At 37.5% G+C, this 27,694-nt stretch overlaps 1 protein-coding gene across 2 annotated transcripts; it reads left to right on the plus strand.

Moving 5' to 3' along the window:
- The first annotated feature begins 1,471 nt into the window (after positions 1 to 1,471).
- UBLCP1 (ubiquitin like domain containing CTD phosphatase 1) lies at positions 1,472 to 27,660 on the plus strand. Of its 2 annotated transcripts, none has more exons than XM_029218295.1 (11): positions 1,472 to 1,555; positions 4,605 to 4,802; positions 5,974 to 6,065; positions 6,472 to 6,557; positions 6,639 to 6,754; positions 7,969 to 8,067; positions 10,363 to 10,400; positions 10,963 to 11,061; positions 13,889 to 14,005; positions 19,369 to 19,496; positions 27,137 to 27,660. In XM_029218295.1, exons 2-11 carry the CDS (start codon positions 4,649 to 4,651, stop codon positions 27,177 to 27,179), a joined length of 972 nt encoding a protein of 323 aa, XP_029074128.1. In that variant the 5' UTR covers positions 1,472 to 1,555; positions 4,605 to 4,648; the 3' UTR covers positions 27,180 to 27,660. The 2 variants fall into 2 exon arrangements, with proteins under 2 accessions (XP_029074128.1, XP_029074129.1); XM_029218296.1 differs by lacking the exon at positions 27,137 to 27,660 and adding an exon at positions 21,267 to 22,365.
- Positions 27,661 to 27,694: the final 34 nt, after the last annotated feature.

A 27,694-nucleotide genomic window follows, 5' to 3' on the forward strand; every position in this document is an offset into this window, starting at 1 on the left:
ATACCAGACTTATCATCAGACTCTTTGTACAATGGCTATTCCATGATTAAAAGGAATCTCCTTATGTATCCTGTTGTTTAGAATTAGTGAAGCTTAAAAATGTTTTAGTTCTCCGTTCTGTTAACAAAAACAAGTTTCTCTAACCACAACAGCAAGAATATAAAGTCGCCAAGAAGCTGTTTGGCACGTGAACAAAGCAAAAAAGAGATTGGTTTGAAAGAAAATTCATTCTGGAGTCCAGTCCCTTGTCTTTTGGCCATCTCTTTGGCTAGACTGCTAATGTGTGACTTTTGTACAAATTCTTTTAACTTTGGGTTTTCCGTTTCCCATTTTTTGAAGGATAGCGGGAATACTTGTTACTGAACATACGTTTCATTTTTAAAAATGAGCAGATACTCATACATTGCTAGCGCAATAAAAATTACCAAAAGAGGGAAGGAAAATGTAAAATAGTTTGTGTGTCTTAACTAAAAAACTGTTAAGACACAAAACTTGGCTCTTTGCTTCCATTCCATGACAGCCAAAAGGGAAACATGGATCAGTGACACTGCTGTCAAGTAGAAGGAAAAATACAAGTAATTCAAGGACCTAGTGCATACTTGGGGCCAATATTATTTTCTCCCTTTCCCTTCCTTTTCAAAACCTAAGTTTTGTTTGCCGCCACATACAACAATCTAGTGGGCAATTATTAACTTCTTTATCTTGACTATCATAAAGTGATGCACGTTGGGAGTTCGCTGTACCAGACAGCAGCTGCTCCGAATTTCCATTAAACCCTGGAATTCTTTTGTCAGGGTTTGTAATTGGCTTTCTTAGCATTCTGCAGGAAGATGGAATGGACCTGGGAACGGGCGGGTGGAGACTAATTCGATACAAGACTACAGTAATCTCGATGCAGCTCTCATGAGATTTGCTTCCTTGGTTCTCTGAGACTTGGGCTTGCCCCTTCCCTGACGATCCTGTTTCCTCTTCCATTGGGTAAAACGGGTAGAATTCTAAACTCCTGAAATTACTAGTGTTGGTGGCCCCTGGTGCCAGGTAGAGTTCTCAAGTCTTCAGACCTCAAATATCACCTTTCAGGCCTCATTCGGAACATGAAAAAGCCACACAAGTTTTGGGCCCGAGTCCCAGGAAGATCTCAGCACACCTAGGGAAGTCAGTGCACCGACTCCAGCTCCGACTTTGGAGAAACAATACCAGAGACGTCATACCCCCGGCAGGGCCTGCCCAACTCAAAACCCGCCAGCGGACGCATGCGCAGAACAGGCGAGGGACGGAAGCCGTCCAAGACTCGCAGGCATCCGTACAGCGGTCACATTCTCGGAAAGGCCTGGTCCCCTCCTTGCGGTGAGGAAGTCCCTGGCAACGTCTATGTTCCATCGTTGCCCGGAGAGAAACAAGGGAAGCGACCTTCCGCTCTCCGGCGCGCTTCCGTTTCAAACCCTAACTTCCGGTTCGTTAGCCGGTTCCGGTCCCCGCCTCTCACTTCCGGTCGCCTTGGATTCCGCTGCGGTCGGTTCCTGCGTCTGCTCCTGCCGGTTCCGCCGCGCTCCAGGTGAGGGGACGCGGGGCACCCCGGCGCGCCGTGGGGCTGGGGGACCGCAGCTTTGCTGTCCTCGAGACCTGGCCTCCACTGTGGCCGGGCGGGCGGGCTGGTGGCTGCTCGTGAGGGCCCCGCCCGCGGCTGCCCAGGTTCGCGGCCCAGGCCTCCGGCCCCGGCCGGCTCTTCACAGGGGCCGACGCCCTCCCATCCAGCCTCGTCGCCTAGGTGGAGGGCTTCCGGCGCCTCAGTGGATTTTGCGTACCCAAACCTTTATTCCTCCCTCTTCTGGGGTTTGTCCGTCTCTCCCTCCTCCCTGTTGAACGGATCCCGGCCCTCTCGGGTTTTGGGGTCTCTGCCTGCCTTCTGTGCTGTCTCATACCAGTCACTTCCCACAGCTCTTTCCTCTGCACTCCCTCGCAGTTGCTGCTGCCCAGCTCTCCCGAGGAGGAGTTGACAGTACTTCAACAGTTACCCTTTACTGGGCGTGTTTAAATTTAACTTCCTCCCCTCAATTCCCAAGGTGTTAACTTTTGCTGCTGTTACTTTCAAATTAACCGCCTTTGCTACTTTTTAGTTGTGTGGTCTCGGGCAATTTGTTTTTCCTCTTTTTCAATTTTCTAGTCTGTATAATGAAGACAGTAGTTGTCAGTTTAGGATTGTGAAGATTAAATGAGATTATTCAATTAAGTTGTTGAGCATGTTATCATTTTCCTATCTTCACTACTATTCGTATTGCTTTTTATAGTATACAAAGTGATGTCACGGCTGTTATCGCAGGGATTAACACTATTCTTGTCAAGTAAACATTCCTGCCCTGACTAGGCAAGTCACCACTGTATGTTAGGTAGAAGAATTTACCCAAACAGCCGTTCTTGACTGTAGTTTCACCATAAAGGTGTGCTCTTTGCTTACTTGTTCGGGTTTGATTGCCACATTTACCCCTAAAATCATTTTTCAGTTTATAAATCTGATAGGGTCCGCAGTGATACAAAACATTAAAATTGTGTAAGAAAGAAGGCTAAATGTGAAAACATAAAATGACTCATGCATTTGCATTGCATTGCTCCATTGTTGTTAATGATCTGAATATTGAAGGAATGAGGTTCAGTAACTTTGAAAAACAGTTTTAAGGACTTTATGCGGTAAAATTTTTTATGGTGTTTGTTTTGTTGTGCTTGGTCCTTTAGAGCAATTGTCAACTTGGAGATCCCACTTGTGGCATGGGTGATGATATTTGTATACTGCTTTACTAAGCACATAGAGCCCATGCCATCTGGCACATTTTTTTTTAAGACTGAGAAAATTGAAGAGCCTAGAGCGCTGGCTCTCACTTTAGCATGCCTCAGAGATGGGGGGAGGGGGAGACAGAGATTGTTAAAACCCAAATTGCTAGGTCTCTTCTCTCCAGACCCAATTACATTCCCAACAAGTTACCAAGTGGGGTCAATGCTGTTGGATGGTCTGGGGACCACACTTTGCGAACACTGGTCTAGAGGTGCAGTGACTTGTCCATGCTTACCTAGACTTCAGGTGATCTCACTTCACATGTTCTGCTCTGCCCAACACAGTATGCTGTATTAGTGCTATTTGCATTCCTAGCTCTTGTAAATTTTCAGTTTTATTTCTACTTCTCACAGAAAAATAATATTTAAATGATATCTCAGTTTGACTCAAAAGGGCCATTTGGCTTTTTATTGAGGATTATAAGGTTTGTTAGAGCAAGTTCTCTCCAAATAGAATACATTGCCCTAAAGTAACACACCTTCTTTAAAGTTTTAGTAGAGCAGGTTGTAAACATAGAATAAATGTAAGTGAATTTATGGTGCTCTTTTCTAATGGGCATGTTGAAGACATCTTAAATTTTCAAATTACGTTTGCATGTTAAGATTTATAATTTGCCTTTCTTGCAGTTGGTTGTAATACTTGAAGAGTGAAGTCAAATGTTGTATTAAATATATGACAGCATTTGGAAATACCACTACTTTGAGATTAGAAAATCTAGTTCTCTGACCTGTTGGGGGAACCAACTTATGAAAACTGGTAGAAAGCTTTATGGGGGGAGGAGACCTACATGCTATTGTTGATGAGTGGCAGCTGCTATATAATCTTTGTGTACTTATATCTGTGCCTGTAGGTTTTGTATTTACTGATATTTGGCGCCTTAACTCCTGTAGGTGCAATTCAAGAGAGACAGTTGTGTAAGGGAAGAAAATGAGATTTAGTCAGAAGACTTGTTCTGTTATCAGCTATGTGCCAATGAGCAGATTACATAACCTCTCTGAACCCCTATTTCCTTAATTGTAAAAGGGACAGTTCTTATCAAACAACCTTGTTAAAGGAGATTGAGTAAAACCTGTCCAGTGTATTAAATATGAAACAAATAATGGCCATTTACTATTTAGCGCAGTGCCTGGAACACTTCAGTTCTAGTTTTTAAAACAATTTATGTAACCAGTACTTACTTGTGTAGAGCTTACTATGTGCCAGGTAGTATGTGACTTACAAAAATTAATTTATTCCTCTTAAGAACCCTGAGAATTAGGCAGTATTAGCATCCCTGTTTTACAGATGAGGAAACCTAGGCACTAAGAGTCAGTTAGCTTTCCAAGGTTAAATAGCTAATAAGTGGGAGAGCTGACCTCTGAACCCAGGTAATCTGTCTCTAGAGTTTATGCTCTTAACAACTCACTGTCCTACCTTGCAAATGGTAAATGAACATGGACGGTCCATCATGGAGGAACTTGCCAGTAGCATAAGCCTGATCAGAGAGGGAGGAATTTTTAGCTCATTTATTGCAGCTTTCCACTTGAACAAGGAGAATCTGATAGAATATTAGGAAGTTGTAACTTCAAGCCAAAAATTGAGAGGGTGGGAGAATTTTAACTTTGACTCCTGATAACTTTTGGCATTCCGAAAACATTTCTGTAAGTAGAAAATCCTGTTTCTCTATCATCCAGTTGTAAAATAGGACTCAAATGACACAGTTTATAAAACTTAAAGTTGCAAGTTTACATACATCTTTGATATATCTATTTTAACTTGTATATGCCTTTCTTTCTAGGTATCTTTTTCTGAACAAAAGCTGCCTCATCGTGCGTTTCAAGGATGGCTCTTCCTATCATTGTAAAATGGGGTGGACAGGAATATTCAGTGACCACACTTTCAGAAGATGATACTGTGCTAGATCTCAAACAGTTTCTCAAGACCCTTACGGGAGTGCTACCAGAACGCCAGAAGTTACTTGGACTCAAAGTTAAAGGTAATTTTCTTGCTTCTTCAAATTTATTGCATTGATATAGTTATGAATCTTTATATTAGCTATTATCTGTTCACTTTAATAAGTCTTTCCCCTTGGAGATTTCTTTGATAGGGATATCCCTAAATTTTTTTTGATGGTACAAGTAAGAATATTTAAGGATACCTGAAAATACCACCACTATTAAGATTACTTTTGATTTCCTCTGACAGTTGATGTTTGCTTGTTAAACCTGTGACACGGAAGTCCCAGGTAAACAGTGTAATTTCTTTCTTTCTTTTTTTTTTTTAAGACTTATGTATTATTTATTTATTTATTTAAATTTTTTTGTGTCGGGGTCGGGTCTTAGTTGCGGCACTCGGGATCTTCGTTGAGGCATGCGGGATCTTTCTTTGTGGTGTGTGGGCTTCTTTCTAGTTTTGGTGTGCGGGTTTTCTTTAGTTGTGGCGCGCAGGCTCCAGAGTGCATGGGCTCTGTAGTTTGTAGCATGCGGGCTCCAGTTGAGGCGCACGAGCTCAGTCGTTGTGGCGCGCGGGCTTAGTTGCCCCGCGGCATGTGGGATCTTAGTTCCCTGACCAGGGATCGAACCCGCGTCCCCTGCATTGTAAGGCGGATTCTTTACCACTGGACCACCAGGGAAGCCCCCAGTGTAATTTCTAGTATCTGTCTTCTAGCACAGCATTTTCATTACAGTTTGGGCCTTTTACTCTCCCCAAATTATCTTTTCTGTTTCGAAAGTAATAATGATTTGTAAATTATAGACAGTGTTCACATTCAGTTAAAAGGCATTTTCACGGTGTTTGTCTTATCATTGAATGGTGAGTTCTGAGTAGCAGTAAATGTACAGTTATCTCAGGCACTCAATTTTCAGGACTTTCTGGAAAACAGTCATCTTCATCTTGAACAACAGAATAAAACATGAATTTATTTTGTTTAGTTAGTTGAATTAAAGGTGTTCCTCTAAGAGTTGGGGAAAAATTCCAACCTTGTGTTAATTACTACTTCTTAGTGTGTTAGAAATTGCTAATTCAGCAGTAACAGTTTGTTAATTTAAGGAAAAAAAACTTGCTGTGGAATCTGTACCAAACCTTTTAATGTTAGGGTTTTGTGTAATGGGATAGTGAAACGAGCACCTGAACTTTAGTGAGAAAACAGTCATTTGCTTGTATTGTAGGCAAACCTGCAGAAAATGATGTTAAGCTTGGAGCTCTCAAACTGAAACCAAATACTAAAATCATGATGATGGGAACTCGTGAGGAGAGCTTGGTAAATGTTTACTTTTGTTACCATTTGTCCCTTTGAAGATATTATGGTTTATATCACACTGTTGTATCATAGTTTTAATTGTGGTAAAATTGTCAGCTTAGCAGTCAGTGAAAAGTAAAAGCTGCACAATGAATGTGTTATTAACTCAGCAGAAACCAAATACTGGGAAATTTGTTAGTGTATAGCTAGATGTAAGTGTAGTAGTAGTGCTAATGGTCACATTTAACATGGTAAATCTGCCCAGTGAACATATATAACAAAATATAAAATGTGGAAGTTTTCCCGTAGTGTGTGCTTGCAAGACTCTTGGACTCAAATCGTACCTCTTATTTGTTTTTTATGCTATGAATGTATTTGTTATGTTAATGATAATATTGCCAGAGAAAACTATTTTTCATCTTAATAGGAAGATGTCTTAGGTCCACCTCCTGACAATGATGATGTTATTAACGACTTTGATATTGAAGATGAAGTAGTTGAAGTAGAAAATAGGTGAGTACTTTTCATCATCAAAGGAAATTGGTTGTAATTTGAGAAAAAGTGAATATTTCATCTGATCTTATTTTTCGTTAGGGAGGAAAACCTACTGAAAATTTCCCGCAGAGTAAAAGAGTACAAAGTGGAAGTTTTGAATCCTCCCAGGGAAGGGAAAAAACTTTTGGTACTAGATGTTGATTATACGTTATTTGGTAAGTCAGCTAAAACTGTGCTCCATCTTCTGTTATCCACAATGGCATTTTCCCCTTTTATTTGTTTGTTTTTCCCTTGCAATATGAAATATTTGAAAGCTTTTCTTTTTATTTTAAAAGTAAATCATTTTATTGTAAGGGAAAAAAGAAGTCATCCGTAATCCCAAGATCCAAAGATGACCACTCATTTTTATGTGCATCTTCCAGGGTGTTTGTATGTATGTCCTTTTTATGTTTACTTAATGATATATTGAACATCACAGTCATTTAACATTCATTGTGAGTTAAATATATGTATTTTTTGGTCAGGCGCTTTTCTAGTTTATGGATGTGTGATAATTAAGTGATTCCCTATTGATTAACACTTAACATTTTATGATTATTTAAAAATCATTTTTGATATTTTATTCCTGGTTTTCTATTTAATTATGTTCAAGGCAGATTCTTTTTTTTTTTTTTTTTTTTTTTTTTGCGGTACACGGGCCTCTCACTGTTGTGGCCTCTCCCGTTGTGGAGCGCAGGCTCGGTGGCCATGGCTCGGGCCTAGCCGCTCTGCGGCATGTGGTATCTTCCCGGACCAGGGCACGAACCCGTGTCCCCTGCATCAGCAGGCGGACTCTCAACCGCTGCGCCACCAGGGAAGCCCCAAGGCAGATTCTTGAATTTAAAATTTCATGTCAACAAAAAAAGAAATTTGTTCTTTCATCCTCTAATATTGCCAGAAACGATTAGTTAACTCCTGATATTAGAATGGATTTATTTACCTCTAATCCTTAACTTTAAGTACATGTCGTAAGTTAGCGTAAATTTTTTTAAAAATTTGATTAAGTTAATCAAACCTGTTATTTTGGTGAAATATGATTATATTTGGTAGGTAAATGGCTAAAATGTGAGTATATGTGGCCCTAGTTTGTTTTTCATATCCTAAAATAACATCTACGTTTTAGAGATTAGATGAAAAAAATTTACTGTTTATTATATAAGCCTGAATTCTGGATATTGGTCTTTGCAAATTGAACAGAATTGATCAATTAAAATTGGATTGCAAGAATATTGAATTGTGTGTTTTGAAGACATCCCTTTGTCAGCTGATGTAAGTTAGTGTGAAGTAGTTTGCATTTGAGTGTTTATATTACATTTCAGAAGTTTAATTGATATTAGGTACTTGTCCATGATAATAAACTAATCATCATCTCGAACTGATTTTCTTTCAGACCATAGGTCTTGTGCAGAGACTGGGGTAGAATTAATGCGGCCATATCTTCATGAATTCCTAACATCTGCGTATGAGGATTATGACATTGTTATTTGGTGTAAGCTATATTTCTTGTTTGGATTTCCATGAAAATAAGTTGTTCCTTATATTACTCTGCTTTATAAAATGTGACTTAAATTTTATATTTTGCAAATTTCTGATGAAGCATGTTTGACTTTCTTGCATCACAATATAAACTTATGTGCATTTGCCAAATACCACTGAAATAAATATAGGAAGAGAGTAGATTATGGTGTGAAAAAAAAAATGGCCTTATTTTCACAAGACCCCACCTTGATTAGGATCTTTTCTTTCTGATCTTTGCTGTAGAATCTTTGATGCTTTAGTATATTGTTGCTTTCTCCTTTCTTCATCACTCTAGTCTCAAAACACTTGGAGAAAGATATGTATTTAAAAAAATTTTACAGTGATGTAGTTCAGAAATAAAGGCAATATGAATTTACTCAAGGAAAATTAATAAATGGGCTAAAGCAGTGTTACTCAACTTGTGGTCTGCCATTCCAGGAACTTACAAGTCTATGGTAACAGTGAGTTTGCTCCAAAAAGTAAATTTACTACATTACTGAATGCACTGTTTAGTTCAGGTGACAATCTTTTTGTGGTACGACCTTCTGAAAAGGGAAGGGGAGTGTATTGATTTACATCTCACCTTCCCACAGACATTTAAAGTTACGTCTTGGCAATGTCATAAGCAGAAAAGAGCTATCCTAATTGTGAATTAAATAAAATCCCTAAGGATGGTAATCGTACTAGATTTTTGATGAGAGGCCACATAGTTGTTCTGCAGTTTGTAAATTTCCTTTGTATTTTCTTTTATTATCAGAGTATCTCAATAGTTTAGTGTTATTATGAGTACATAGCCATTACAATTCAATACATAGTTAAATACATAATTTTCTGGTTTTTAAGATACAGAGGAGAAAGCTTTCTGGGAAATAGGTTTTTGTTCAGCAACTCTGACATCTGAGACGACATTTGAGAAAAAAGTTTATCCTCTAAATGTTATTAGAGTAGACTTAGGGACTTTGAGGACATTTTACAATCATATGCTTAAAATAAATTTTTTTTTAAAAATAAATTTCATGGTAGTATGTTGAGAAGGGCACCTCATTTTGGAGCTAAATAGACTAGGGTTTTAATCCTGGCTCTGACCTTACTTTGTGACACTAGGCAGGTCAGTTAATTGCTCTGAGCCTTAGCTTCCTCATCTGAGAAATGAAGATAAATAAATCTACATTACAGTGTAGTTGTAAGAATAAAATATTGGTATAGCAACTAGTAACATGTCTGACATGTAATAGTTTCTTAATAATTAGAAACTCTTTTTATTAGCTGTAAATCTTTCTGTTTTTCATCTGGGGATTATAGTCCCAAAATGTATACTGAATTAAAAAAATTGTTTTTCCCTGTCGCCTGATTGTTGTCATTGTAGATACATCACTCTCTAAAATTTTAGTTCAACTGACCAGTTTTGCATGTAAGGTGATTTTGGTTCTTGTATGTGTGCTAAAGATTTTTATTTTGAGGACTCAGCTACCTCTTTGCCCTTAAAATAATATACACACACTCATATATACACTTTAAATAATTGAACTCCTTTTTCCATTTTTAAACATTTTACTTTGTAATACCTATATAGTTTAGTCCAATAACTTGAGATGAATAGGGCACATAAAACTGAAGTTTGAGTTTTTATCAGTGATCTCAGAAGTGGTTGGTGTGTGACAGTGAGCAGGAACGTGACATAGATAGGGTTTGTGAATTTAGTTGCCTCAGACTTCTTGTTAAAAGCTGCTGGACTCAATGAGCACTAAGTTTGCTGAGCCTGGCAAAATGCTAATTTTCATTAGCATTTTTCGACAGTCTTCAGCCTAGCAGTCTTCAACATAAACTTTTGACACATAACATTAATCTGCTTATATTGACATATATACCTGTGTGTTGCCTGGCAGTAGGAACGCAGAAGAAAATGGAGATCCAGGCACCCTAAATTCAAGTTTAGAACTGATAGAGAACAGTATTAGGGCTGTTTTTAAAAGGGTGGTTAGGTCTTGATTTATGAATTCCTAGGTTCAGAGTTCTTTTGAGCATTGGTTACCTTATCTTTTAGATAAAAGTTGTTTAAATGTTATTGTCTTGAAGACACACTAAAATAAGTTTATTTTTATAAACGGTTAAAAGGAATTTACCATAAATATGCTAGGGATAATTTGTGATGTATTTGAACTTATAGTCTTGCTTAGAAAACTTAACTAATTTATACAGAAGAAAGATTTTTTAAATGAAATTCAAGCTTTTCATACATATTGTGTTATCATTCCTCATGTTTTAGCTGCAACAAATATGAAGTGGATTGAAGCTAAAATGAAAGTAAGTGTTAGAAAACAATCCATTTAAGAACGTTTTGAAACTGCATTTGTCTTTTTAGAAAATTCCGAATTGAATTAATTTCATTGTCATTGGAGGGCATTTAGTAGCAAAACAAATGCCAGTATCAGGAGTTAGAGGTGTGTTTAAAGTCTGCTTAATGGTGGTTTGCATTGATTACCTATGTCTTTTTCAAGAAAAAGTACAGCAAAGCTTCCTCTCCTCTTTCTCCCATTTTACGCTAATACTTTCTTTTCCTTCTTTTCTCTGGTGTGTGATACTTAAAGGAGTGATGCTCTTCTAAAATATTAAATTGGGAAGTAACCTGTTTCTGGTAGTACATTGAAAAGGGCCCCTCATTTTAGAGCTAAATAGACTAGGGTTCTTTGGACTATCATTTATCGATTTCGCTTCGTGAAACTAAAATGCTTGTTAGTTGTTGAGCAAGGTGTGGTAGCCAGGGGGTAGAAAGTTGGCATTATGGGAAATTATAGCTGGACTTTTCATAAAGCCTGGGATTTTCCACATTATTATATTTTAACCACATGAATATTTATATTTATAGGAGCTGGGAGTGAGTACAAATGCAAATTACAAGATTACCTTCATGTTGGACAGTGCTGCTATGATAACAGTGCATACTCCAAGGAGAGGATTAATAGATGTAAGAAGTCATTTTACTTTTTATTTAAAGACTTGCTTGTTTTCTGGTGTACTTTTATATTTATATTGATGGAATAAACTACACAGTTTAGAAATACATCTGAGTGGATAATAAAGTATCAGTTGAGTTTTGACATAAGATGTATTTCAGGTTAACAGATATGAATTTTAGTGACAAAGTTAAGGATCTTGAGGAAGGACTGTCAAGAAAGGTCATGGTTAATTGTCCCGTGATGATAACAGCACAGTGTTGCTAAAGGCAGAGTAGGTGTGAAAAAATACTGAATGTTGTCAAGGAAGATACTAGAAACAGACCAGGACACACTTGCCCTGCCCTCTATGAAACTGATAAATAAAAGCAGGTATATCATGATGCATGTACTTTGGGGTTATGTACGTGAAGCCCTAGAGAAGGCAATAAGAACCATCAAGAAAGAGTTGGGCTAAAAAGATTAAGGTTCTTCACTTTGTTTACGTGTCAAGTAACTAGTCATATTATGAACTTCTGCGATCTGCAAGGCCCTGTAATGGGCACTGTTGGGAATAAAGAGATGGGGAGACATGGTCCGTACCTTTTGGAAACACAGACTAATAGGAATTGGGGAGAACTTAGCAAACTAGGAAAGCTTAGGGAAGACAGTATTAAAATTGTCAAAGTCATAAAAGTCATGAATAGAATTATGTGTGTGTGGAGTTTTCAATAAAGGAAATACTGCGTACATCAAGGAAAAGTATAATTTATTACCTACTAAAGTGGTACATGTACAAAGTCTAAACAGTAAAAAGTTTGGGAAGTGTTAAACAGGAGTGTTTATAATAATGAAAAATTAAAGGAATAAAAAGAAATCCTCAATAACAAATCCCTACAACAGTAGGGAGTTAGTTGTACACATTTTTGTTCGTCCATTTAATGGAATGCAGCTAATTATTATTATTAATTAATTATTTTATTTATTTATTTTTAGCTGTGTTGGGTCTTTGTTTCTGTGCGAGGGCTTTCTCTAGTTGTGGCGAGCGGGGGCCACTCTTCATTGCGGTGCGCGGCCTCTCACTATCGCGGCCTCTCTTGTTGCGGAGCACAGGCTCCAGACGCGCAGGCTCAGTAGTTGTGGCTCACAGGCCCAGTTGCTCCACAGCATGTGGGATCTTCCCAGACCAGGGCTCGAACCCATGTCACCTGTATTGGCAGGCAGATTCTCAACCACTGCGCCACCAGGGAAGCCCCGCAGCTAATTATTTGATGCAGTATTTAGTGCTTCAGAAATTTTTCATGATACATTATTAAAGTGAAAAAAGTATTTTAGCAGTATCTGCAAACTGTTAGAAAGTAGTTTTTAACCTTTGTTTGGTTCAGGGGTTCCCTTAGCTTTACAAAAGATCTGTGAACTCTTTGAGGTTGCTGCTGTTTATCAGAAAGACTGGAGAAATATATCAGAATATCTAGTTGCATTCTTTGGTACTAACTGGATTATAGGTAATTAAATATTTTCCTTTGTGCTTTTTTGTGTTTTCAGATTTTTTTCTACAGTCAGCAATATTACTTCTCTAATAGAAAACAAGGTAGCTCATGTTTTGGAGAACATATGGTGCTTGACCTAATTGCAAAATGACAGCACTATTTAAGAAGATGTAGGATTTCTAACCCTGGGTGTCATAAAGCTCTTATATTTTTTGAGGCTTTATGTTGGCTAAGAAGACCAAGAATCTGGTTTATTGTGTCAGTTTCTGTATATTTGGCTTCAAGTATTTGGGGGGTTTGTTTCAGTAGTAAACAAATAGTGCAAACAAATACGGCAAATAAAATTTTAGTGAAATTAAAATATTTGAATAACATTTTTTGCAGTAATGAGGACACTAAGAAAAAGGCTTTCTCCATATTAAAAGAAATTATAGAGGAGAAAAAACATTTTAAAATTAATGACAACGCTTGTCACCATTTATTTCCTACCATTTAATCTCATATAATTATTATCATCATCATATAATCTCACATTACCATCAATGAGACTACTGCCTTCAGCAAAATGTACTTCTTCTTCTAAAAGTTAATGTATTTAAAATATTTTTGTGAGTGTGTAAAATATATTCACATGATTCACAAATAAAGTGTATAGTGGAAAGTATTCCTCCCTCCTGGACCCTCCAGCCACTTAACTTTCCTTCCTACAAGCAATCACTATTATTTCTTGTGTGATCTTGCAGAGAATTTATGCAAGTATCAATAGATATGAATAACTGAGAAATTACCTTTTTGGAGGCTCATTTTAAGAATTCAGAAATAAAAGCAAGAATTTACAAATTACGGTGTTTTGAAGTTAAATAATCAGATGCCCTAGAAATTGTGCACCTATACCACTGAACTAAGGAGAAAGTCCATTTTTCCTTTACAAAATATTTAAATATTGTAATAAAAGAACCAGGTACATTGTCATTAAGGTTTTCTAGTTTTGAAAACAGACCCCATGTGAAACCTCAAGCCCTGAGGGGACATGTGAATGCTCAGCAGACATCTAAACAAATACTAGATTTTTAAAAAGTTAACTACTTTTTTTGATCCCGAATCTTCATATTAAAATTATAGGAAGTCTTATAATGGGCTTAGTTCCATTAGACACGAACAGACCTTTCAGAAGTTGACATTGAGAGATATGTTGTGCCTTACAGTGTGTTGCATCTTGATTCTGTTCTGTTCACACAGCCAGCCATCACTGCCTCATGGTAAAGGAACGCTCTGGCATAGTTGTGTAGGGCATTTTACAGTATTTCTGCTTTTAAGAAAGGATGAACTATTCATGAAACTTGAGTTAAATCTAAACTTTTATTCTAAGGTAAAGCCTCTTGGTGTTATATGGGGAAAGTTTTCGGAGTTTTACAGCAAAAAAAATACCATCATGTTTGACGACATAGGAAGAAATTTTCTAATGAACCCACAGAATGGACTAAAGGTAAGACATAATTTTACTTGCCATTCTCACATATGCTGGATTATGTAGTAGAACGTTAGCACTATTGAATTTCATAAATTTTTGGAAGTAGTGTATTATCCTGTCAAGAAAAGCTTAAGTGTTTAGAAAAATGCATATAAAATTGAGCATTCTCTCTTTTTGCTTGGTATCTCCTTAGTTAACCAACTCATCCAGATGGTTTGTTTTTCTATTTTTTTTTTTTACATAAATTTATTTTATTTATTTATTTTTGGCTGTGTTGGGCGTTTGTTGCTGCGTGTGGGCTTTCTCTAGTTGTGGCAAGCGGGGGCTTCTCGTTGTGGAGCACCAGCTAGGTGCACAGGCTTCAGTAGTTGTGGCATGTGGGCTCCATAGTTGTGGCTCGTGGGCTCTAGAGCACAGGCTTAGTAGTTGTGGCGCATGGGCTTTGTTGCTCCGTGGCATGCAGGATCTTCCCGGACCAGGGCTCGAACCCGTGTACCCTGCATTGGCAGGCAGATTCTTAACCACTGCACCACCAGGGAAGCCCCCATCCAGATGTTTTATTTTCAGTTAGCTCTGTGGAGCAACATGAGCTTACTGACATTGACTTTTAGCATCAAAAGTGAAAGCATCAGACATTCTATTAGGGATACAAATCTTGAATTTCTGATGTTCTAGTTAGCTGGAAAGCTGGCAATAAGGGTATTTTTCCTTTTTTTTTTTTTTTTTTTTTTTTTGCCGTACGCGGGCCTCTCACTGTTGTGGCCTCTCCCGTTGCGGAGCACAGGCTCCGGACACGCAGGCCCAGCGGCCATGGCTCACGGGCCCAGCTGCTCCGCGGCATGTGGGATCTTCCCGGACTGGGGCACGAACCCGCGTCCCCTGCATCGGCAGGCGGACCTTCAACCACTGCGCCACCAGGGAAGCCCTAATTTTCCTTTTTAAACTGAAACTAATAAAAGGTTTTTGAAAATTCATATAGCGTAAGTGGAGAGCTTAGAATTATGAAATGCTGGAGCTAGAAGGAACCTCAGTCATCTTTTATAGAAACAATCTGAGGATCAGAAAGTTCATGACTTGCCCAAGGTCATGATTGTAACTGGTTAATGATAGAATTTGAGTTAGAACCCAAGTAACTTGGTTTCTAGGCCAGTGTTGATCTTAACATTAAGTCACATGCAATCTTATATAGGCATCATAGTGATACTTAACCCTGGTAGCAGCATAAAATTGGTAAGAGAGAAATTTGAAACTTAAAATTTCTGGTACCAGAAAAAAAAAAAAAAATTTCTGGTACCTGTGGTTGCCTATGTGTAAATACAATATGAAAATGGAAAAAATAGCTCTATATTATAGTACAATGCAAATGGAGTCTCCATTTGAAGTGTAAATCCTGATACTAAGATACTTTTAATCTCAGTCCTGAACTTTTCCACCAGCTGAATTCTTTTTTTTAATGTTTTTTTAAAAATTAATTAATTAATTTATTTTGGCTGCGTTGGGTCTTCGTTGCTGAGTGCGGGCTTTCTCTAGTTGCAGTGAGCGGGGGCTACTCTCTGTTGTGCGTGGGCTTCTTATTGCGGTGGCTTCTCATTGCAGAGCACGGGCTCTAGGTGCATGGGCGTCAGTAGTTGTGGCACGTGGGCTCAGTAGTTGTGGCTCGCAGGCTCAAGAGCACAGGCTCAGTAGTTGTGGCACACAGGCCTAGTTGCTACACGGCATGTGGGATCTTCCCGGACCAGGGCTCGAACCTGTGTCGCCTGCATTGGCAGGCAGATTCTTAACCACTCTGCCACCAGGGAAGTCACTACCAGCTGAATTCTTGATAACTTTAAAAGACAAGAGAGAAAAACTTGAAGAAGGTAGATTTTTGAAGCTCTCCATACAGACTGTTGATGTCATCTTTAGTGTACAATGAGGATAGTTTAGGGACTGAATATTAATCTAGGTAATGAATTGCCACAAATATAAAAGCTGTTGACTTGGAAGAAAAGTACTTGGGGTAGACTGGTGATTATGCTGTCCTTTAAAAATGATTTCTGTTTGAGGCTTTAGGAGAAGTGCTTTTCCTGTGTGTAGTTTACGAGGTATAAGGTACAAAAGTATGTTCTTCAGTCTTGAGGAAAGATTCAATTGATCTAAGCCAAATTTTGTATGAAACTAATGGTGTCTGTACTGGAAAGGAGGTAAAGTCATGGTATTTAAGGAATGATTAAATTTTTTTTAACTGAGGTATAATATTAGTTTCAGGTATACAACATAATTTGTGATTTGATATTTGTTTATATTGTGAAATGATCACCACAGTAAGTCTAGTTAACTAACATCTGTCACCATACATAGTTACAGAAGTTTTTCTTCTGATGAGAACGTTTAAGATCTGCTCTCTTAGCAATTTTCAAATATGCAATATGGTATTGTTAACTATAGTTGCTGTGCTATACCTTACATCCCCGTGACTTATTTATTTTATAACTGGAGGTATGTACCTTTTGACTCCCTTTACCCATTTCTCCCACCCACCCATCTCTGGCAACCACCAGTATGTTCTTTCTGTTCTCTGTATGTATGAGCTTGGCTTTATGTATGTGTTTTGTTCTTGTTTTTGTTTTTAGATTCTACATATAAGTGAGACAGGGAATGATTTTTGAGAAGAGCTTTAACTTAAAAAAAAAAATTATTACTTTCATGTGTGTTTTTAGAAGAAACATTATTTTCCCAGCCAACATTTGGGCCCTCCTCATCTCTGGATGCAGAGAGATGATGATATACACTTCTAGTTCTTCATGTTACTTTAGAGCAAGTTGGTTGGTTGGTTGTTTTTTAGCAGAGTACTCAGTAGAATCATTGAAGGAATTCCTAAAAATATGTAAGTTTCTGCCTCCAAAAATTCTAATTCAGGAGAGGTATTTTTAAGCATTCTACAGGTAATCTCTCGCATGTCTCCTTTTGAAAGCCTCTTTTAAGAAGGTAGTAATTAATGATCTGCCCACATTGACATAGAAGTGGTTTTGAAATTGTGAAATATTCTAAATTCTGTTTTGTTATCACAGCTCCATAATGTTTCTGGTAGAAATCTCAGAGATTTCACAGAGATCTTAAAGACTGCTTATTTTTAAAGTAGTTAACTTCTAATATAAGCTTGCTAATCATAAGGTTTGAAATATATAACATAGGAGGCTTTGTCAATTATGAATATAGTACTGAACTACAGGAACTTGAATTTTGGTCATGGATTAATCAGTAGTTACTCTGAACTTCACTTTTATTATCTATTTAAGGAAATGGTGATTTAAGAGAATGCAGATAATCTAAACATTCTTAATTTCCTAAAAATGTTTTTTGATATGAGACAGAGGTGGTAATATATGTTGCTTGCCCTTCTACTGATCACTTAGATCATTCTTGAAGAATGGAACAGTGATTATACTGAAACAATTGAAGTCAGTTAGGTGAATTTTTTCCACTTAACTAGTTTAACTTTTAGATCCAGAATCTTTGGGGTATTTTAGTTTTGTTATTTAATAGTGCTTAAGACCAAATGTTTAGAAAGTAAAAGTAACTTAGCAGGGCCTTGGGTTGAAAATCTTATTTACCAGCCACTGACTCTGTACTTTCTCTTTCAGTCTAATCCCTTCCTGCTTCTATACTTGGAATCACTTTGGTACATTGTATATTAATAGTTTAGAAGTCAATATGTTGCCTTTACAATCTTTTTAAATGAGGGAGTACTTTAAAACATTACAGTATTGCCCAGGATTATGCTGAAACTCATTTCACTACATTCTAATATCATGCCTATTTACACCTAGCTGTAGGGCTTAAGCAGGTCCCTGCAGAGAGTTTTCTTGATCTCCTGCAGTCACTGCTGCTGCTGTGAAGCAGCACTGCCCGCACTGCCTGTTTGGAATTAGGATCTCCTACAAGAGTTTGCTTCTGTGCAGACTCTGACAGCTCTTATTGGTGCCCTTCAGCCAGAGCTCAGCTGACTAACAGCTGTGGAGGTCCTTGGCCTTAAACTGTTCTGATGTGAATAGAACCTGGAACGTATGGGAAAATTTTCTTCTGTCCGTTTCAAGCTGGTGGTGTGTTTTTCCAATGACAGAGAAGTAAATAAAAAAATATTTAAAACCTCTTCTCTTGATAGATATGGTAATGACTCCTATGGGCTCATTGTTCTCAACAGGTGACAATGATTAAATGTCATCTGTTTTTAAATGTCACTATGTAAAAGTGACCGGTTTGCATTTTCTCCCAATCACAATAAGGATATATTAATGCTTTACTAAAATGATTTATTCAGTACTTACAGGCATATGTGTGATTTTTAAAAGATATTTTTTTTTATAATGGAAAAGTTCAAACATAAAAAGAACTACATTGAATTGTATAAACTAACCCCCATGTATGCATTATCCTGTTTAAACAACTTGTTAATTGATGGATGTTTGCTCTATACCTTACCTACTTCCCTCTCTTTGATATTTTGAAGCAAATCCCAGATACATTATTTCATCTAAAATTAGTTAAAAGTTTTTGAAATGCTGTCTTGAGTGCTATATAGATGAGCTGGTGTCTTTAAAAAAGTAGAAATCTATTGGAAGTGTAACATAAAGAAAAGTGCATAAAATGTGCAGTTTAACAAATTGTTTTACAGAGAACATATGTAACTACCATTCAAGTCAAGATGTAAAATCCCTTACTAATTATAGTCTTCAACCCTGTCCACGATCCTGACTTTTATGCTTTTGAAATGAATACTTTTTATCATAAAATACATTGAACTTAAAAATTTAGAAAATATGGCTGATTTTTATGGGAAAACTCATATAATTAAAAATATTTTAATGGAGACTTTACTGATAAAAATGCTTATGATAAAATGTGAGTGAAAGTAGGTTATACAAAAGTGTAATATTTTAGCTATATAAAAATTTCATAGAAAATACTGATGTGAAAATCATCAGTGTTAAAATTTATCTCACTCCCCTGTAGATCAAGCATGTATTGGGTACCTTTTTATGAATGAAGTGATGTGAATGAGATTATTTAATTAGTAAGAAGCAACTGGATTGATAGAAGGGGGAAAAGTCTAAGCAGTTTTGCAAGGTAGAGAAGCCACATAAGGTTCAAGTGCTATAAGACAGCTGGTGTTGTGAGGTTCAGACTGAAAAGATAACAGAAGGTAAATTAAGTGGAAGAACTTCTCCTGTAAACATACCATGACTGTCAGTGAGATAATGTAAAAGTAATTCTTAGTATTGACAGCCTTGGTGATATTTTAATCTCATTAACTGTAATTTAAGTGATAGAATAGTGTAGATTTGTACTAGTTTTCTTACTACAATGTGAAGTGTTGGATAATGTTTGTTTTCTAATAGATAAGACCTTTTATGAAAGCACACCTAAATCGAGATAAAGACAAAGAACTTTTAAAATTAACCCAGTACCTCAAGGAAATAGCAAAATTAGATGACTTTCTGGACCTAAATCACAAATATTGGGAAAGGTAAGTGCTAATTGCTTATTCATTTCTTCTTTACATTAATGAATGAAAAATTGTCTGGCATCTCTGGTATACACATAACTCTTATTTTTTGTTTAAAATGGGTGAATTCTAAAGCTATTTTCTAATCCAGTGACATCTCCCCTGGAAGTATTTTTCCCTTTCTCTTAACCTCTAACTTGTTCATAAACCCACATCTCTTAAGATCTTTAATACTTCTCTAGTAGAGAGGATTTAAGAGACTAGTACATGTTTGTGATGCTACCTGTTAATTATTTTGTGACATTAAATGGGTCACTCTTTTATGAATCTGTTCTCATACTGTAAAATAATGTCAGGATAAAATAAAATATACTAAAAAGTTTTCTGTTAAAAATTACAAGTAACCTCTGTGTAGCAGAAAAATTAGAAAATTTATTCCTTTAGGGAAACAGTTACTTGTGATTATGAAAGATAACCACTGTTACCAGCTTGGTGTCTAGTCTTCTAGTCTTTTTTTCTGAGCACAAACATAAGTACAAATCTACATATGGACTGCATGTAAACGTCAAGATTTTGAGGCAGGAAAAACCTCTGGAGAAGTGAACAGGATTATGATGTACTGCAAGTACTTTTTTGGAAGTAAATCTTTGAAGAGCTGATTTCACCAATACAGCAACAAAAGAAACTTCATGTAATATAACACTTTGGCTTTTCAAATTACACTTTTGGCTTTTCAGATCACTCATATACTTATGTACTTATATACCTACATAATACTTATTTATATACTTCTTATTAGAGTCTCATAATCCTATTAGGAGGGTAAGGCTGGGATTTTTTTTCTTTTTTTTTTTTGCGGTATGCGGGCCTCTCACTGTTGTGGCCTCTCCTGTTGCGGAGCACAGGCTCCGGATGTGCAGGCTCAGTGGCCATGGTTCACGGGCCCAGCTGCTCCGCAGCACGTGGGATATTCCCGGACCGGGGCACGAGCCTGTGTCCCCTGCATTGGCAGGCGGACTCTCAACCACTGCACTACCAGGGAAGCCCAAGGCTGGCATTTTTATCCACATTTCCTGTAGATGGTGTAACTAAGTCATAGAGATAGTAAATGCCACAGTTTGAGCAAGTTTTACCATCAAAACTTGTCCAGGTCTCCTGATTTTAAGAACTCTTTCCCCACCCCCACAGCTCTGAGTATATAGTAATTCATAAATGTGAGAAATAGAGATGTAAAAATTTTAATTTGTTGGTAGACTCCTATAAAATAATATGAAGAAAAATTTGCTTGGTGAATTAACATCTTTGCATGTTTACACTCTTGATCAGAGTTCTTTAGCAGCTTTGGCTCACTACCTTTATGCAAGAAGATCTTCAAATGGACTTTGAGTTTTGGGGGGAAATTATAATACTAGTTAATATATTGCTTTCACATTTGGAAGTAAGGCAGTGTGGAGTGATAGTGTGTAGCCTCCAGAGCCTTGTTTTCAATCTGAACTCTGCCACTTTCTTGCTGTATGAACTTGGGCAAACTGCTTAACCTCTCTGTGACTGTAAAATAGAAATAAGTTCTCACTGAACACTCAGAACCGTTGTGAGGACTAAATGAATTAATGCATGTACTTAGAACAGTGCTTGGCACATAAACAACACGTGTTAGCGATTATTAACAGTTATTACTTACCTTGAAAAGTTTTGTTATTAAAATAAACAACTTCCTTTAGGGAGGAGAGTTAGATTGTTAAGTTAAATTTAGTGTGATACAGCTTCGACATCTTATTTTATTTCTTGCAGGTATCTCTCAAAGAAGCAAGGACAGTAGTTACAAGCTATACTGGCAGTTATTGAAGATACTTGAGATCCATGAACTTCTTTTTGCTTTTATGCTAAAGATCATTATGATAGTGCTGGACACTGCAGCAAATATCAGACTGCTTATACTTGGTCTTCCAGTTTTTTGTAAATTTAATTTTATATTTTTTGAAGATCATAGCAATACGCCAAAAAACCCACAAAAAACCCCACCTTTTCCCCCCTGTATGAATATACTGTAACTCTTGAAAAATATTTTCTCCAACATAGAGTACTGAGTTTTATTCCCACACACACAAAAAAAAGTGGACAAAAATGTATGCTTAACAATGTCATTTTGTGACTTTGGAAATAAGTATGTCTTGTGTGTTTGTCTCACTGTGTTGTTGTCTAAGCCCAAACCCACCTTGAAACTACTGTTTTTAAAACCAAGAAAAGAAAAGTTTTTAGTAAGGAACCTAGTTTAGTATGCTTAAAACCACTGAGAGTTTTTCTTATTCCTTTGTCATAAACACAATTTCTCTTATTATTCCACTACCTACATCTCTAAATTCTGAGCTGTCTCAGTTTGGTGTGTATGTGTGTCAGTGTTCTTTGAGTAAAACTGGAAAACGTCTGCTCTGATACAGATATGTCATAGTGTGACAAACAGAAAACATGAGACTGAGGAATGAAACTAAGGAACAAGAGTGTGTTTCTTTGTGGTGGCCAAGTAGAAGCACTCCTGCCTAAAACCGTTGTCCTAAAAGCAGTTAAAGGCAGTACATTTTAAAATGGGACGTATCACTGGTTCAGTCCTAAAAAGCATGAACAAAAAGTTTTTGTTCTGTTCCAGCTCTGTCTTCTCTAAGTGCAAACACTGTGTTGCAGTGAAAATATCTAGCCATAAGATTAATGAAATTTATTTGCAATGCATTTGCCTGCAGATATGTAATGTGACCACTGTTTTGTGTTGACAGTATTGCTTTATACAGTTCTTCTATTTGAAAGGAATCTGGTTCTTTCAAATAAACATGGTATGTATTGTTCTTACGGGGGACTATTTCAGTGGTGTAAATAATAAATTCCTTTTCTTAAAACATCAGTTATCTGCTCTGTATTATCCCAAATATTTTGCCTCTTTGTTGAATCATGAAACAAACACTAGGTTCAGGCAGGCATCTCTTGAAAAAAATTAACTGTGTATGGTTTTAAAAGTTTGGGAACCCCTAATTAAGATGATTCAATGAAAACGTCTTAATTATGAGGCTCAATTTAAATATTTAAGGATCGAATAGAATTTTTTAAAGCATTTCATTGGCACATTTTCCCAGTGTGAAAAGTAGTTTATTATTCCAAGGTAAGGCTTTATCGTTTTTAAAAAACTGAACACTTAAAACTATTTATATAGGTTGATAAAGAGCAAACATTTTCTAAATCAGTATAAACTGAACTACAAAAATTAGCAAGCCTCAGGAAGCAAAGCAAAGTAGGTTCTAAAAAAAAAATATTTCCTGCCATTAGGTGGTGCCCAAACCAAAGTTTATTAGCAAGTATGCTAAATTAAGCAGTCCTGGGAGAACATTGTCAGCTTATTGAAATCACATGTCCTTGTGTGGTTAATACATTCATAGAGTGTGAGAATTTTAGTGTGTCTTGTGTGTCTCTTAATTTATTGAACAGATCTATCTCTATTTCTATGTATGTGGCGTACACAGCAGAACCAGGAGATGACTTAATTCAGATGCATGTTCTAGTGAAATAGCAAATTAGTTTTATGATGTATATGTTCCAGACTTTCAAACAGTTAGTGCCTAATAAAGTATATTTAATCTAAAAACTGCAGAACATCATTAAATCTTTGATTTAGAAGGCAGTTTGAGACCTGGTAGCCCCTCAGGTCCTTTATGAAAATCAAGTTACTGGATTAATGATAGCTGTAGGATTTACTCAGTTTTAAAGGTAAAGAATAGATAAGCAGGGCTTCCCTGGTGGCGCAGTGGTTGAGAGTCCGCCTTCCGATGCAGGGAACACGGGTTCGTGCCCTGGCCTGGGAAGATCCCACATGCCGCAGAGCGACTAGGCCCGTGAGCCATGGCTGCTGAGCCTGTGAGTCCGGAGCCTGTGCTCTGCAACCGGAGAGGCCACAACAGTGAGAGGCCCGCGTACCAAAAAAAAAAAAAAAAAAAAGAATAGATAAGCAGGTCATTACAGTAAGGAACTGCAACATGATCTTCATTCATAGAAAGGAAAATGGTTGTCTTTTGGGAGGAGGTGGAGCTGTGTGGGAATAGGGATTGGTAAAGAAGGGTATGCAAAACAACAACAACACATGGGAAAATGCAAATTATATAGGGTATTTCTTGGTTTTTAAATGACAGTTAGTTGCCAAGAATAGTAATAAAATATGTGAATAGTGAATAAACTGGTTGAGCATTTTTCTCATCCCAAGCAATCAACAGAACTCTCTCAAGGAACAGATTGTTAGTTTTCCCTAAAGTATTGATACATCAAAATTTATTAATCTGGGCTTCCTTGGTGGCACAGTGGTTAAGAATCTGCCTGCCAATGCAGGGGACACGGGTTCGAGCCCTGGTCCGGGAAGATCCCACGGAGCAAATAAGCCGTGGAGCAAATAAGCCCGTGCACCACAGCTACTGAGCGCCTGTGCCACAACTACTGAAGCCCATGCACCTAGAGCCTGTGCTCTGCAACAAGAGAAGCCACCGCAGTTAGAAGCCCATGCACCGCAACAAAGAGTAGCCCCCGCTCACTGCAACTAGAGAAAGCCCGCGTGCAGCAACGAAGACCCAATGCAGCCCCAAATAAATAAAACTAAAAAAACAAAATTATTAATTTTATTAGCTGGAATAGCAGCCCAAGTGGTGTCTCTAGAGATTAAGTGCTTAGATATTTATGTAAGGATATGCTGGGTTTAATTTTATTTTTGGCTGCATTGGGTCTTCGTTGCTACGCTCAGGCTTTCTCTAGTTGCGGAGAGCGGGGGCTACTCTTCCTTGTGGTGCGCGGGCTTCTCATTGCGGTGGATTCTCTTGTTGCGGAACATGGGCTCTAGGCACACGGGCTCCAGTAGTTGCGGCACACAGGTTCAGTAGTTGTGGTGCACAGACTTAGTTGCTCCGTGGCATGTGGGATCTTCCTGGACCAGGGCTCAAACCCGTGTCCCCTGCATTGGCAGGTGGATTCTTAACCATTGTGCCACCAGGGAAGCCCGATATACTGGTTTTTAGAATTGCCTTGGAAAAGCTGTGTGGGGCTGTGTGGGAATGCTAAGTATATAGAGCTTAAGGAGAAATCCTTGAAGATTAGTTGGATAGATTTATCAGAGACCTCTGAGAAACTAATGCATCTTAACAATTGAAACAGAAATCAGTATCAGGCATCCCGTAGGTTTAGAAAAGGGTGTCGATCATTTAATGTCAGCGAGGTTCCATGTAGAACGTAAAATCTTAAAAACCTCCCATGCTAATGATTTTTTAAAACTCTGGATGTAAGCAAGCACTTCTTAAATGCTAGTATAAGGATATTTCCTGATACACAGTGTTACTTATTGAAACACTGATTTCCTTCTGAAAAGCTTTAAAAGTTGAACCTGTAGTTTGTATTAATAAAAACTATGGGAAACCAGTTTTTAAAAATACCAAAAACAAAGATATTTCCATAAGTCAGTATTGCCACAACAAACACAGATTAGATTGTGTATAATTTGTGATGCTAAAGGCCAAATTGATGACTTTTCAGGAATATATAGATTATCAAAATGAAGTAATTTTTGATTGTCTATCACTTAATTCTATTTACAGTTCTTTTTTATGTTTCACTCATTATAATGCCTTTGAGATTTTTTAATTTGAAGTAGAGTTGCTGTACAATATTTTATGAGTTACAGGTATACAATATAGTGATTCACAATTATTAAAGGTTATACCCCATTTATAGTTATGAAATATTGGCTATCTTCCCTGTGTTGTATAATATATTGTTATAGCTTATTTTATACCTAATTGTTTGTAACTCTTACTCCCCTACCCTTATATTGCCCTCCCCGCTTCCCTCTCCCTACTGGTAACCACTAGTTTGTTCTCTGTATCTCTGAGTCTGCTTTTTTTGTTGTTATATTTACTAGTTTGTTGTATTTCTTAGATTATACATGTAAGTGATATCATAAACTATTTGTCTTTTTCTGTCTGACTTGTTTCACTTAGCATAATGCCCTCCAAGCCCATCCATGTCGTTGCAAATGGCAAAATTTCCTTCTTTTTAATGACTGAGTAGTATTGCATTGTATATCCATTCATCATTCATTATATATTCCATCTTTATCCATTCATCTGTCGATGGACACTTAGGTTGCTTCGAAAAGATATGTGTACCCCAGTGTTCATAGTTGCATTATTTACTATTCCCAGTTCTTAATTCCCCGGAGTACTTTCGATTGCTATCACTTCTTGTTGTATAATTTGTAAGGAGAACAGTGATGATTTCCGAGATGAGGCCTTAAGAGGAAAGGGCAAGTGATTTGTCAGAAAAACACAGGGAGAATCCCTCCTTACGAGTGGTGGTACCTTGGGCAAGTGTCTCTAACTCTTTGAACTTTTCCTTCTTCACAAAAGTGCTAATGATATAACTCATAGGCTGTTTAAGCACTTTGAAGCAGCAAAGTCTTGTGTGAATTAGATGTTATTAAAAGTAGTTTAGAGCATGTGGCTATGATTGAACTATATCATTGAAATTATAATTAACAGGAGTGTAGTATTAAAAGGAAAACTTTTCTTAAGTATATTTTTTACAAATATTACCTTGGCTTTCTAAGAGTTCTAAACAATCAAGGAAAGTAGAATGAGGAAACTCTTATGATCTAGATGTTTTTGTAAATATCCAAATGCTTTTAAGTCTGCAAATGCCACTTAATAATGGTCTGGATGGAAGATCTGCTGCCATCCCCCCGCCCCATAGGGGTGTATATGTTTGAAAATTTCACAGTGTTATAATACGTCTTGTATAGTGGAATATTAACATTATTTTAATCTGTTCACTGAAATTAGAAGCTTGCTAATTTTGCCATGCCATGTAAAAAATAACAAATCGTTCCAAAGCAATGCATTTTTTAAAACATCTTTTTTTCTTAGAAAGATACACTAAGGTAGATACTAGTTTTTTTCCCCGACAGCCTTGGCAGAATAAACTGTCTATGCAGGAACCAGGCAATCAACATTTAACTTGTATTTGTTAGTACCAACTGTGTGTTTCAGGCATGTTCTTCAGAGGTAAGCAACAAGATTCTCTACTCTCAAAGAGTGTATATTCCAGTAAGGAAAACAATTAAAAAATTTTTTTGTCAAAGAGTGAGAAGTGCTATAAATAGTAATATGATAGAAAGTGTGTGGGGTGGTGGAGTTGTAGAGTGGTGATTGACAATAGCGTGGGCTAACATGGGACAACCTGAACGGTAAGAGGCATCGCTCAGAATATGATGAAGAAGAGTATCGGACAAAGCTAAGAGCAAGTGCGAGACCTTAAGGCAGGGACAAGATGGGCAGATTCAGGGACTAGTGGGAGGCAAGCGGTGATGAGAGCTGAGAATGGAAAGGGAGGCAGAGCCCATGGGATAGGTAGGATTCTGTAGGTCATTGTAAGTAACCTGGTGAATTCTGAGTGACTAAGTGAAATGGGAACAAGTGAAAGGTTTTAAGGGAATGAGAATTTTTAAACAATCTAATTGAGATATAATTTACGTACTCTTAAGATTCACCCATTTGAATTCAATGTGCAGTTCAGTGGTTTCTAACATTTACGGAGTTGTGCAACAATCACCATGATCTAATTTTAGAACCTGATTTGTTGTTTAAAAGATCATCCTGGCTCTTGTGTGGAGAATGGATTATAGAGGAGTGAAAGTATAAAGGACAAGATCAGGAGGCTACCGATGTTAACCCAGGTGAGAGATTTTCAAAGTGACCGAAGGAAAGTTGGCATTTTTTCACTCCTTCATTGCCTCACTTCCCAACTACCTGTTGAGCCCCTGTTTTGTGCTGAGCCCTATGGCAGGAACCAGGTCTCCAGTGATGAAGATGATGTTAGCCGTGATCCCCCCCGCCCTGTGGAGCATGCAGCAGTGCATGGACTGTGTCTCCTCGCAGGTTTGATGAGGCTGCTTATCTCACCACACTTGCAGGGAGAGTCTCTGAGTGCAGCCTGCTAAAACAGACTTGTCTTATGTGACATGAGGTAATCACGGCAGTGACACCCCACCACGTTTGCCATGTTCTGTCAGAGTCAAGCGACAGGTCCCTCCCACACTCAGGGGAGGAGATTACACAAATGTGTGAACACCAGGAGGCAGAATCATTGAGTTATTTTATGGTCTCTCTGCCACAGTCCCTGAGCCTAATCTGTAAAGTTGGTATAAA

The sequence above is a fragment of the Monodon monoceros genome, unplaced genomic scaffold, assembly GCF_005190385.1.
Source record: "Monodon monoceros isolate NGI ecotype Baffin Bay Population unplaced genomic scaffold, NGI_Narwhal_1 Super_Scaffold_12, whole genome shotgun sequence".
In the NCBI taxonomy this organism is placed as follows: domain Eukaryota; kingdom Metazoa; phylum Chordata; class Mammalia; order Artiodactyla; family Monodontidae; genus Monodon; species Monodon monoceros.

Coding starts and splice junctions, on each gene's coding strand:
- UBLCP1 (XM_029218295.1), top strand. CDS start 4,649: ATGGCTCTTCCTATCATTGTAAAATGGGGTGGACAGGAATATTCAGTG. Junction 8,068..10,362: donor TTATGACATTGTTATTTGGT/GTAAGCTATATT, acceptor CTCATGTTTTAG/CTGCAACAAATATGAAGTGG. Junction 19,497..27,136: donor AATCACAAATATTGGGAAAG/GTAAGTGCTAAT, acceptor GTTGTTTAAAAG/ATCATCCTGGCTCTTGTGTG.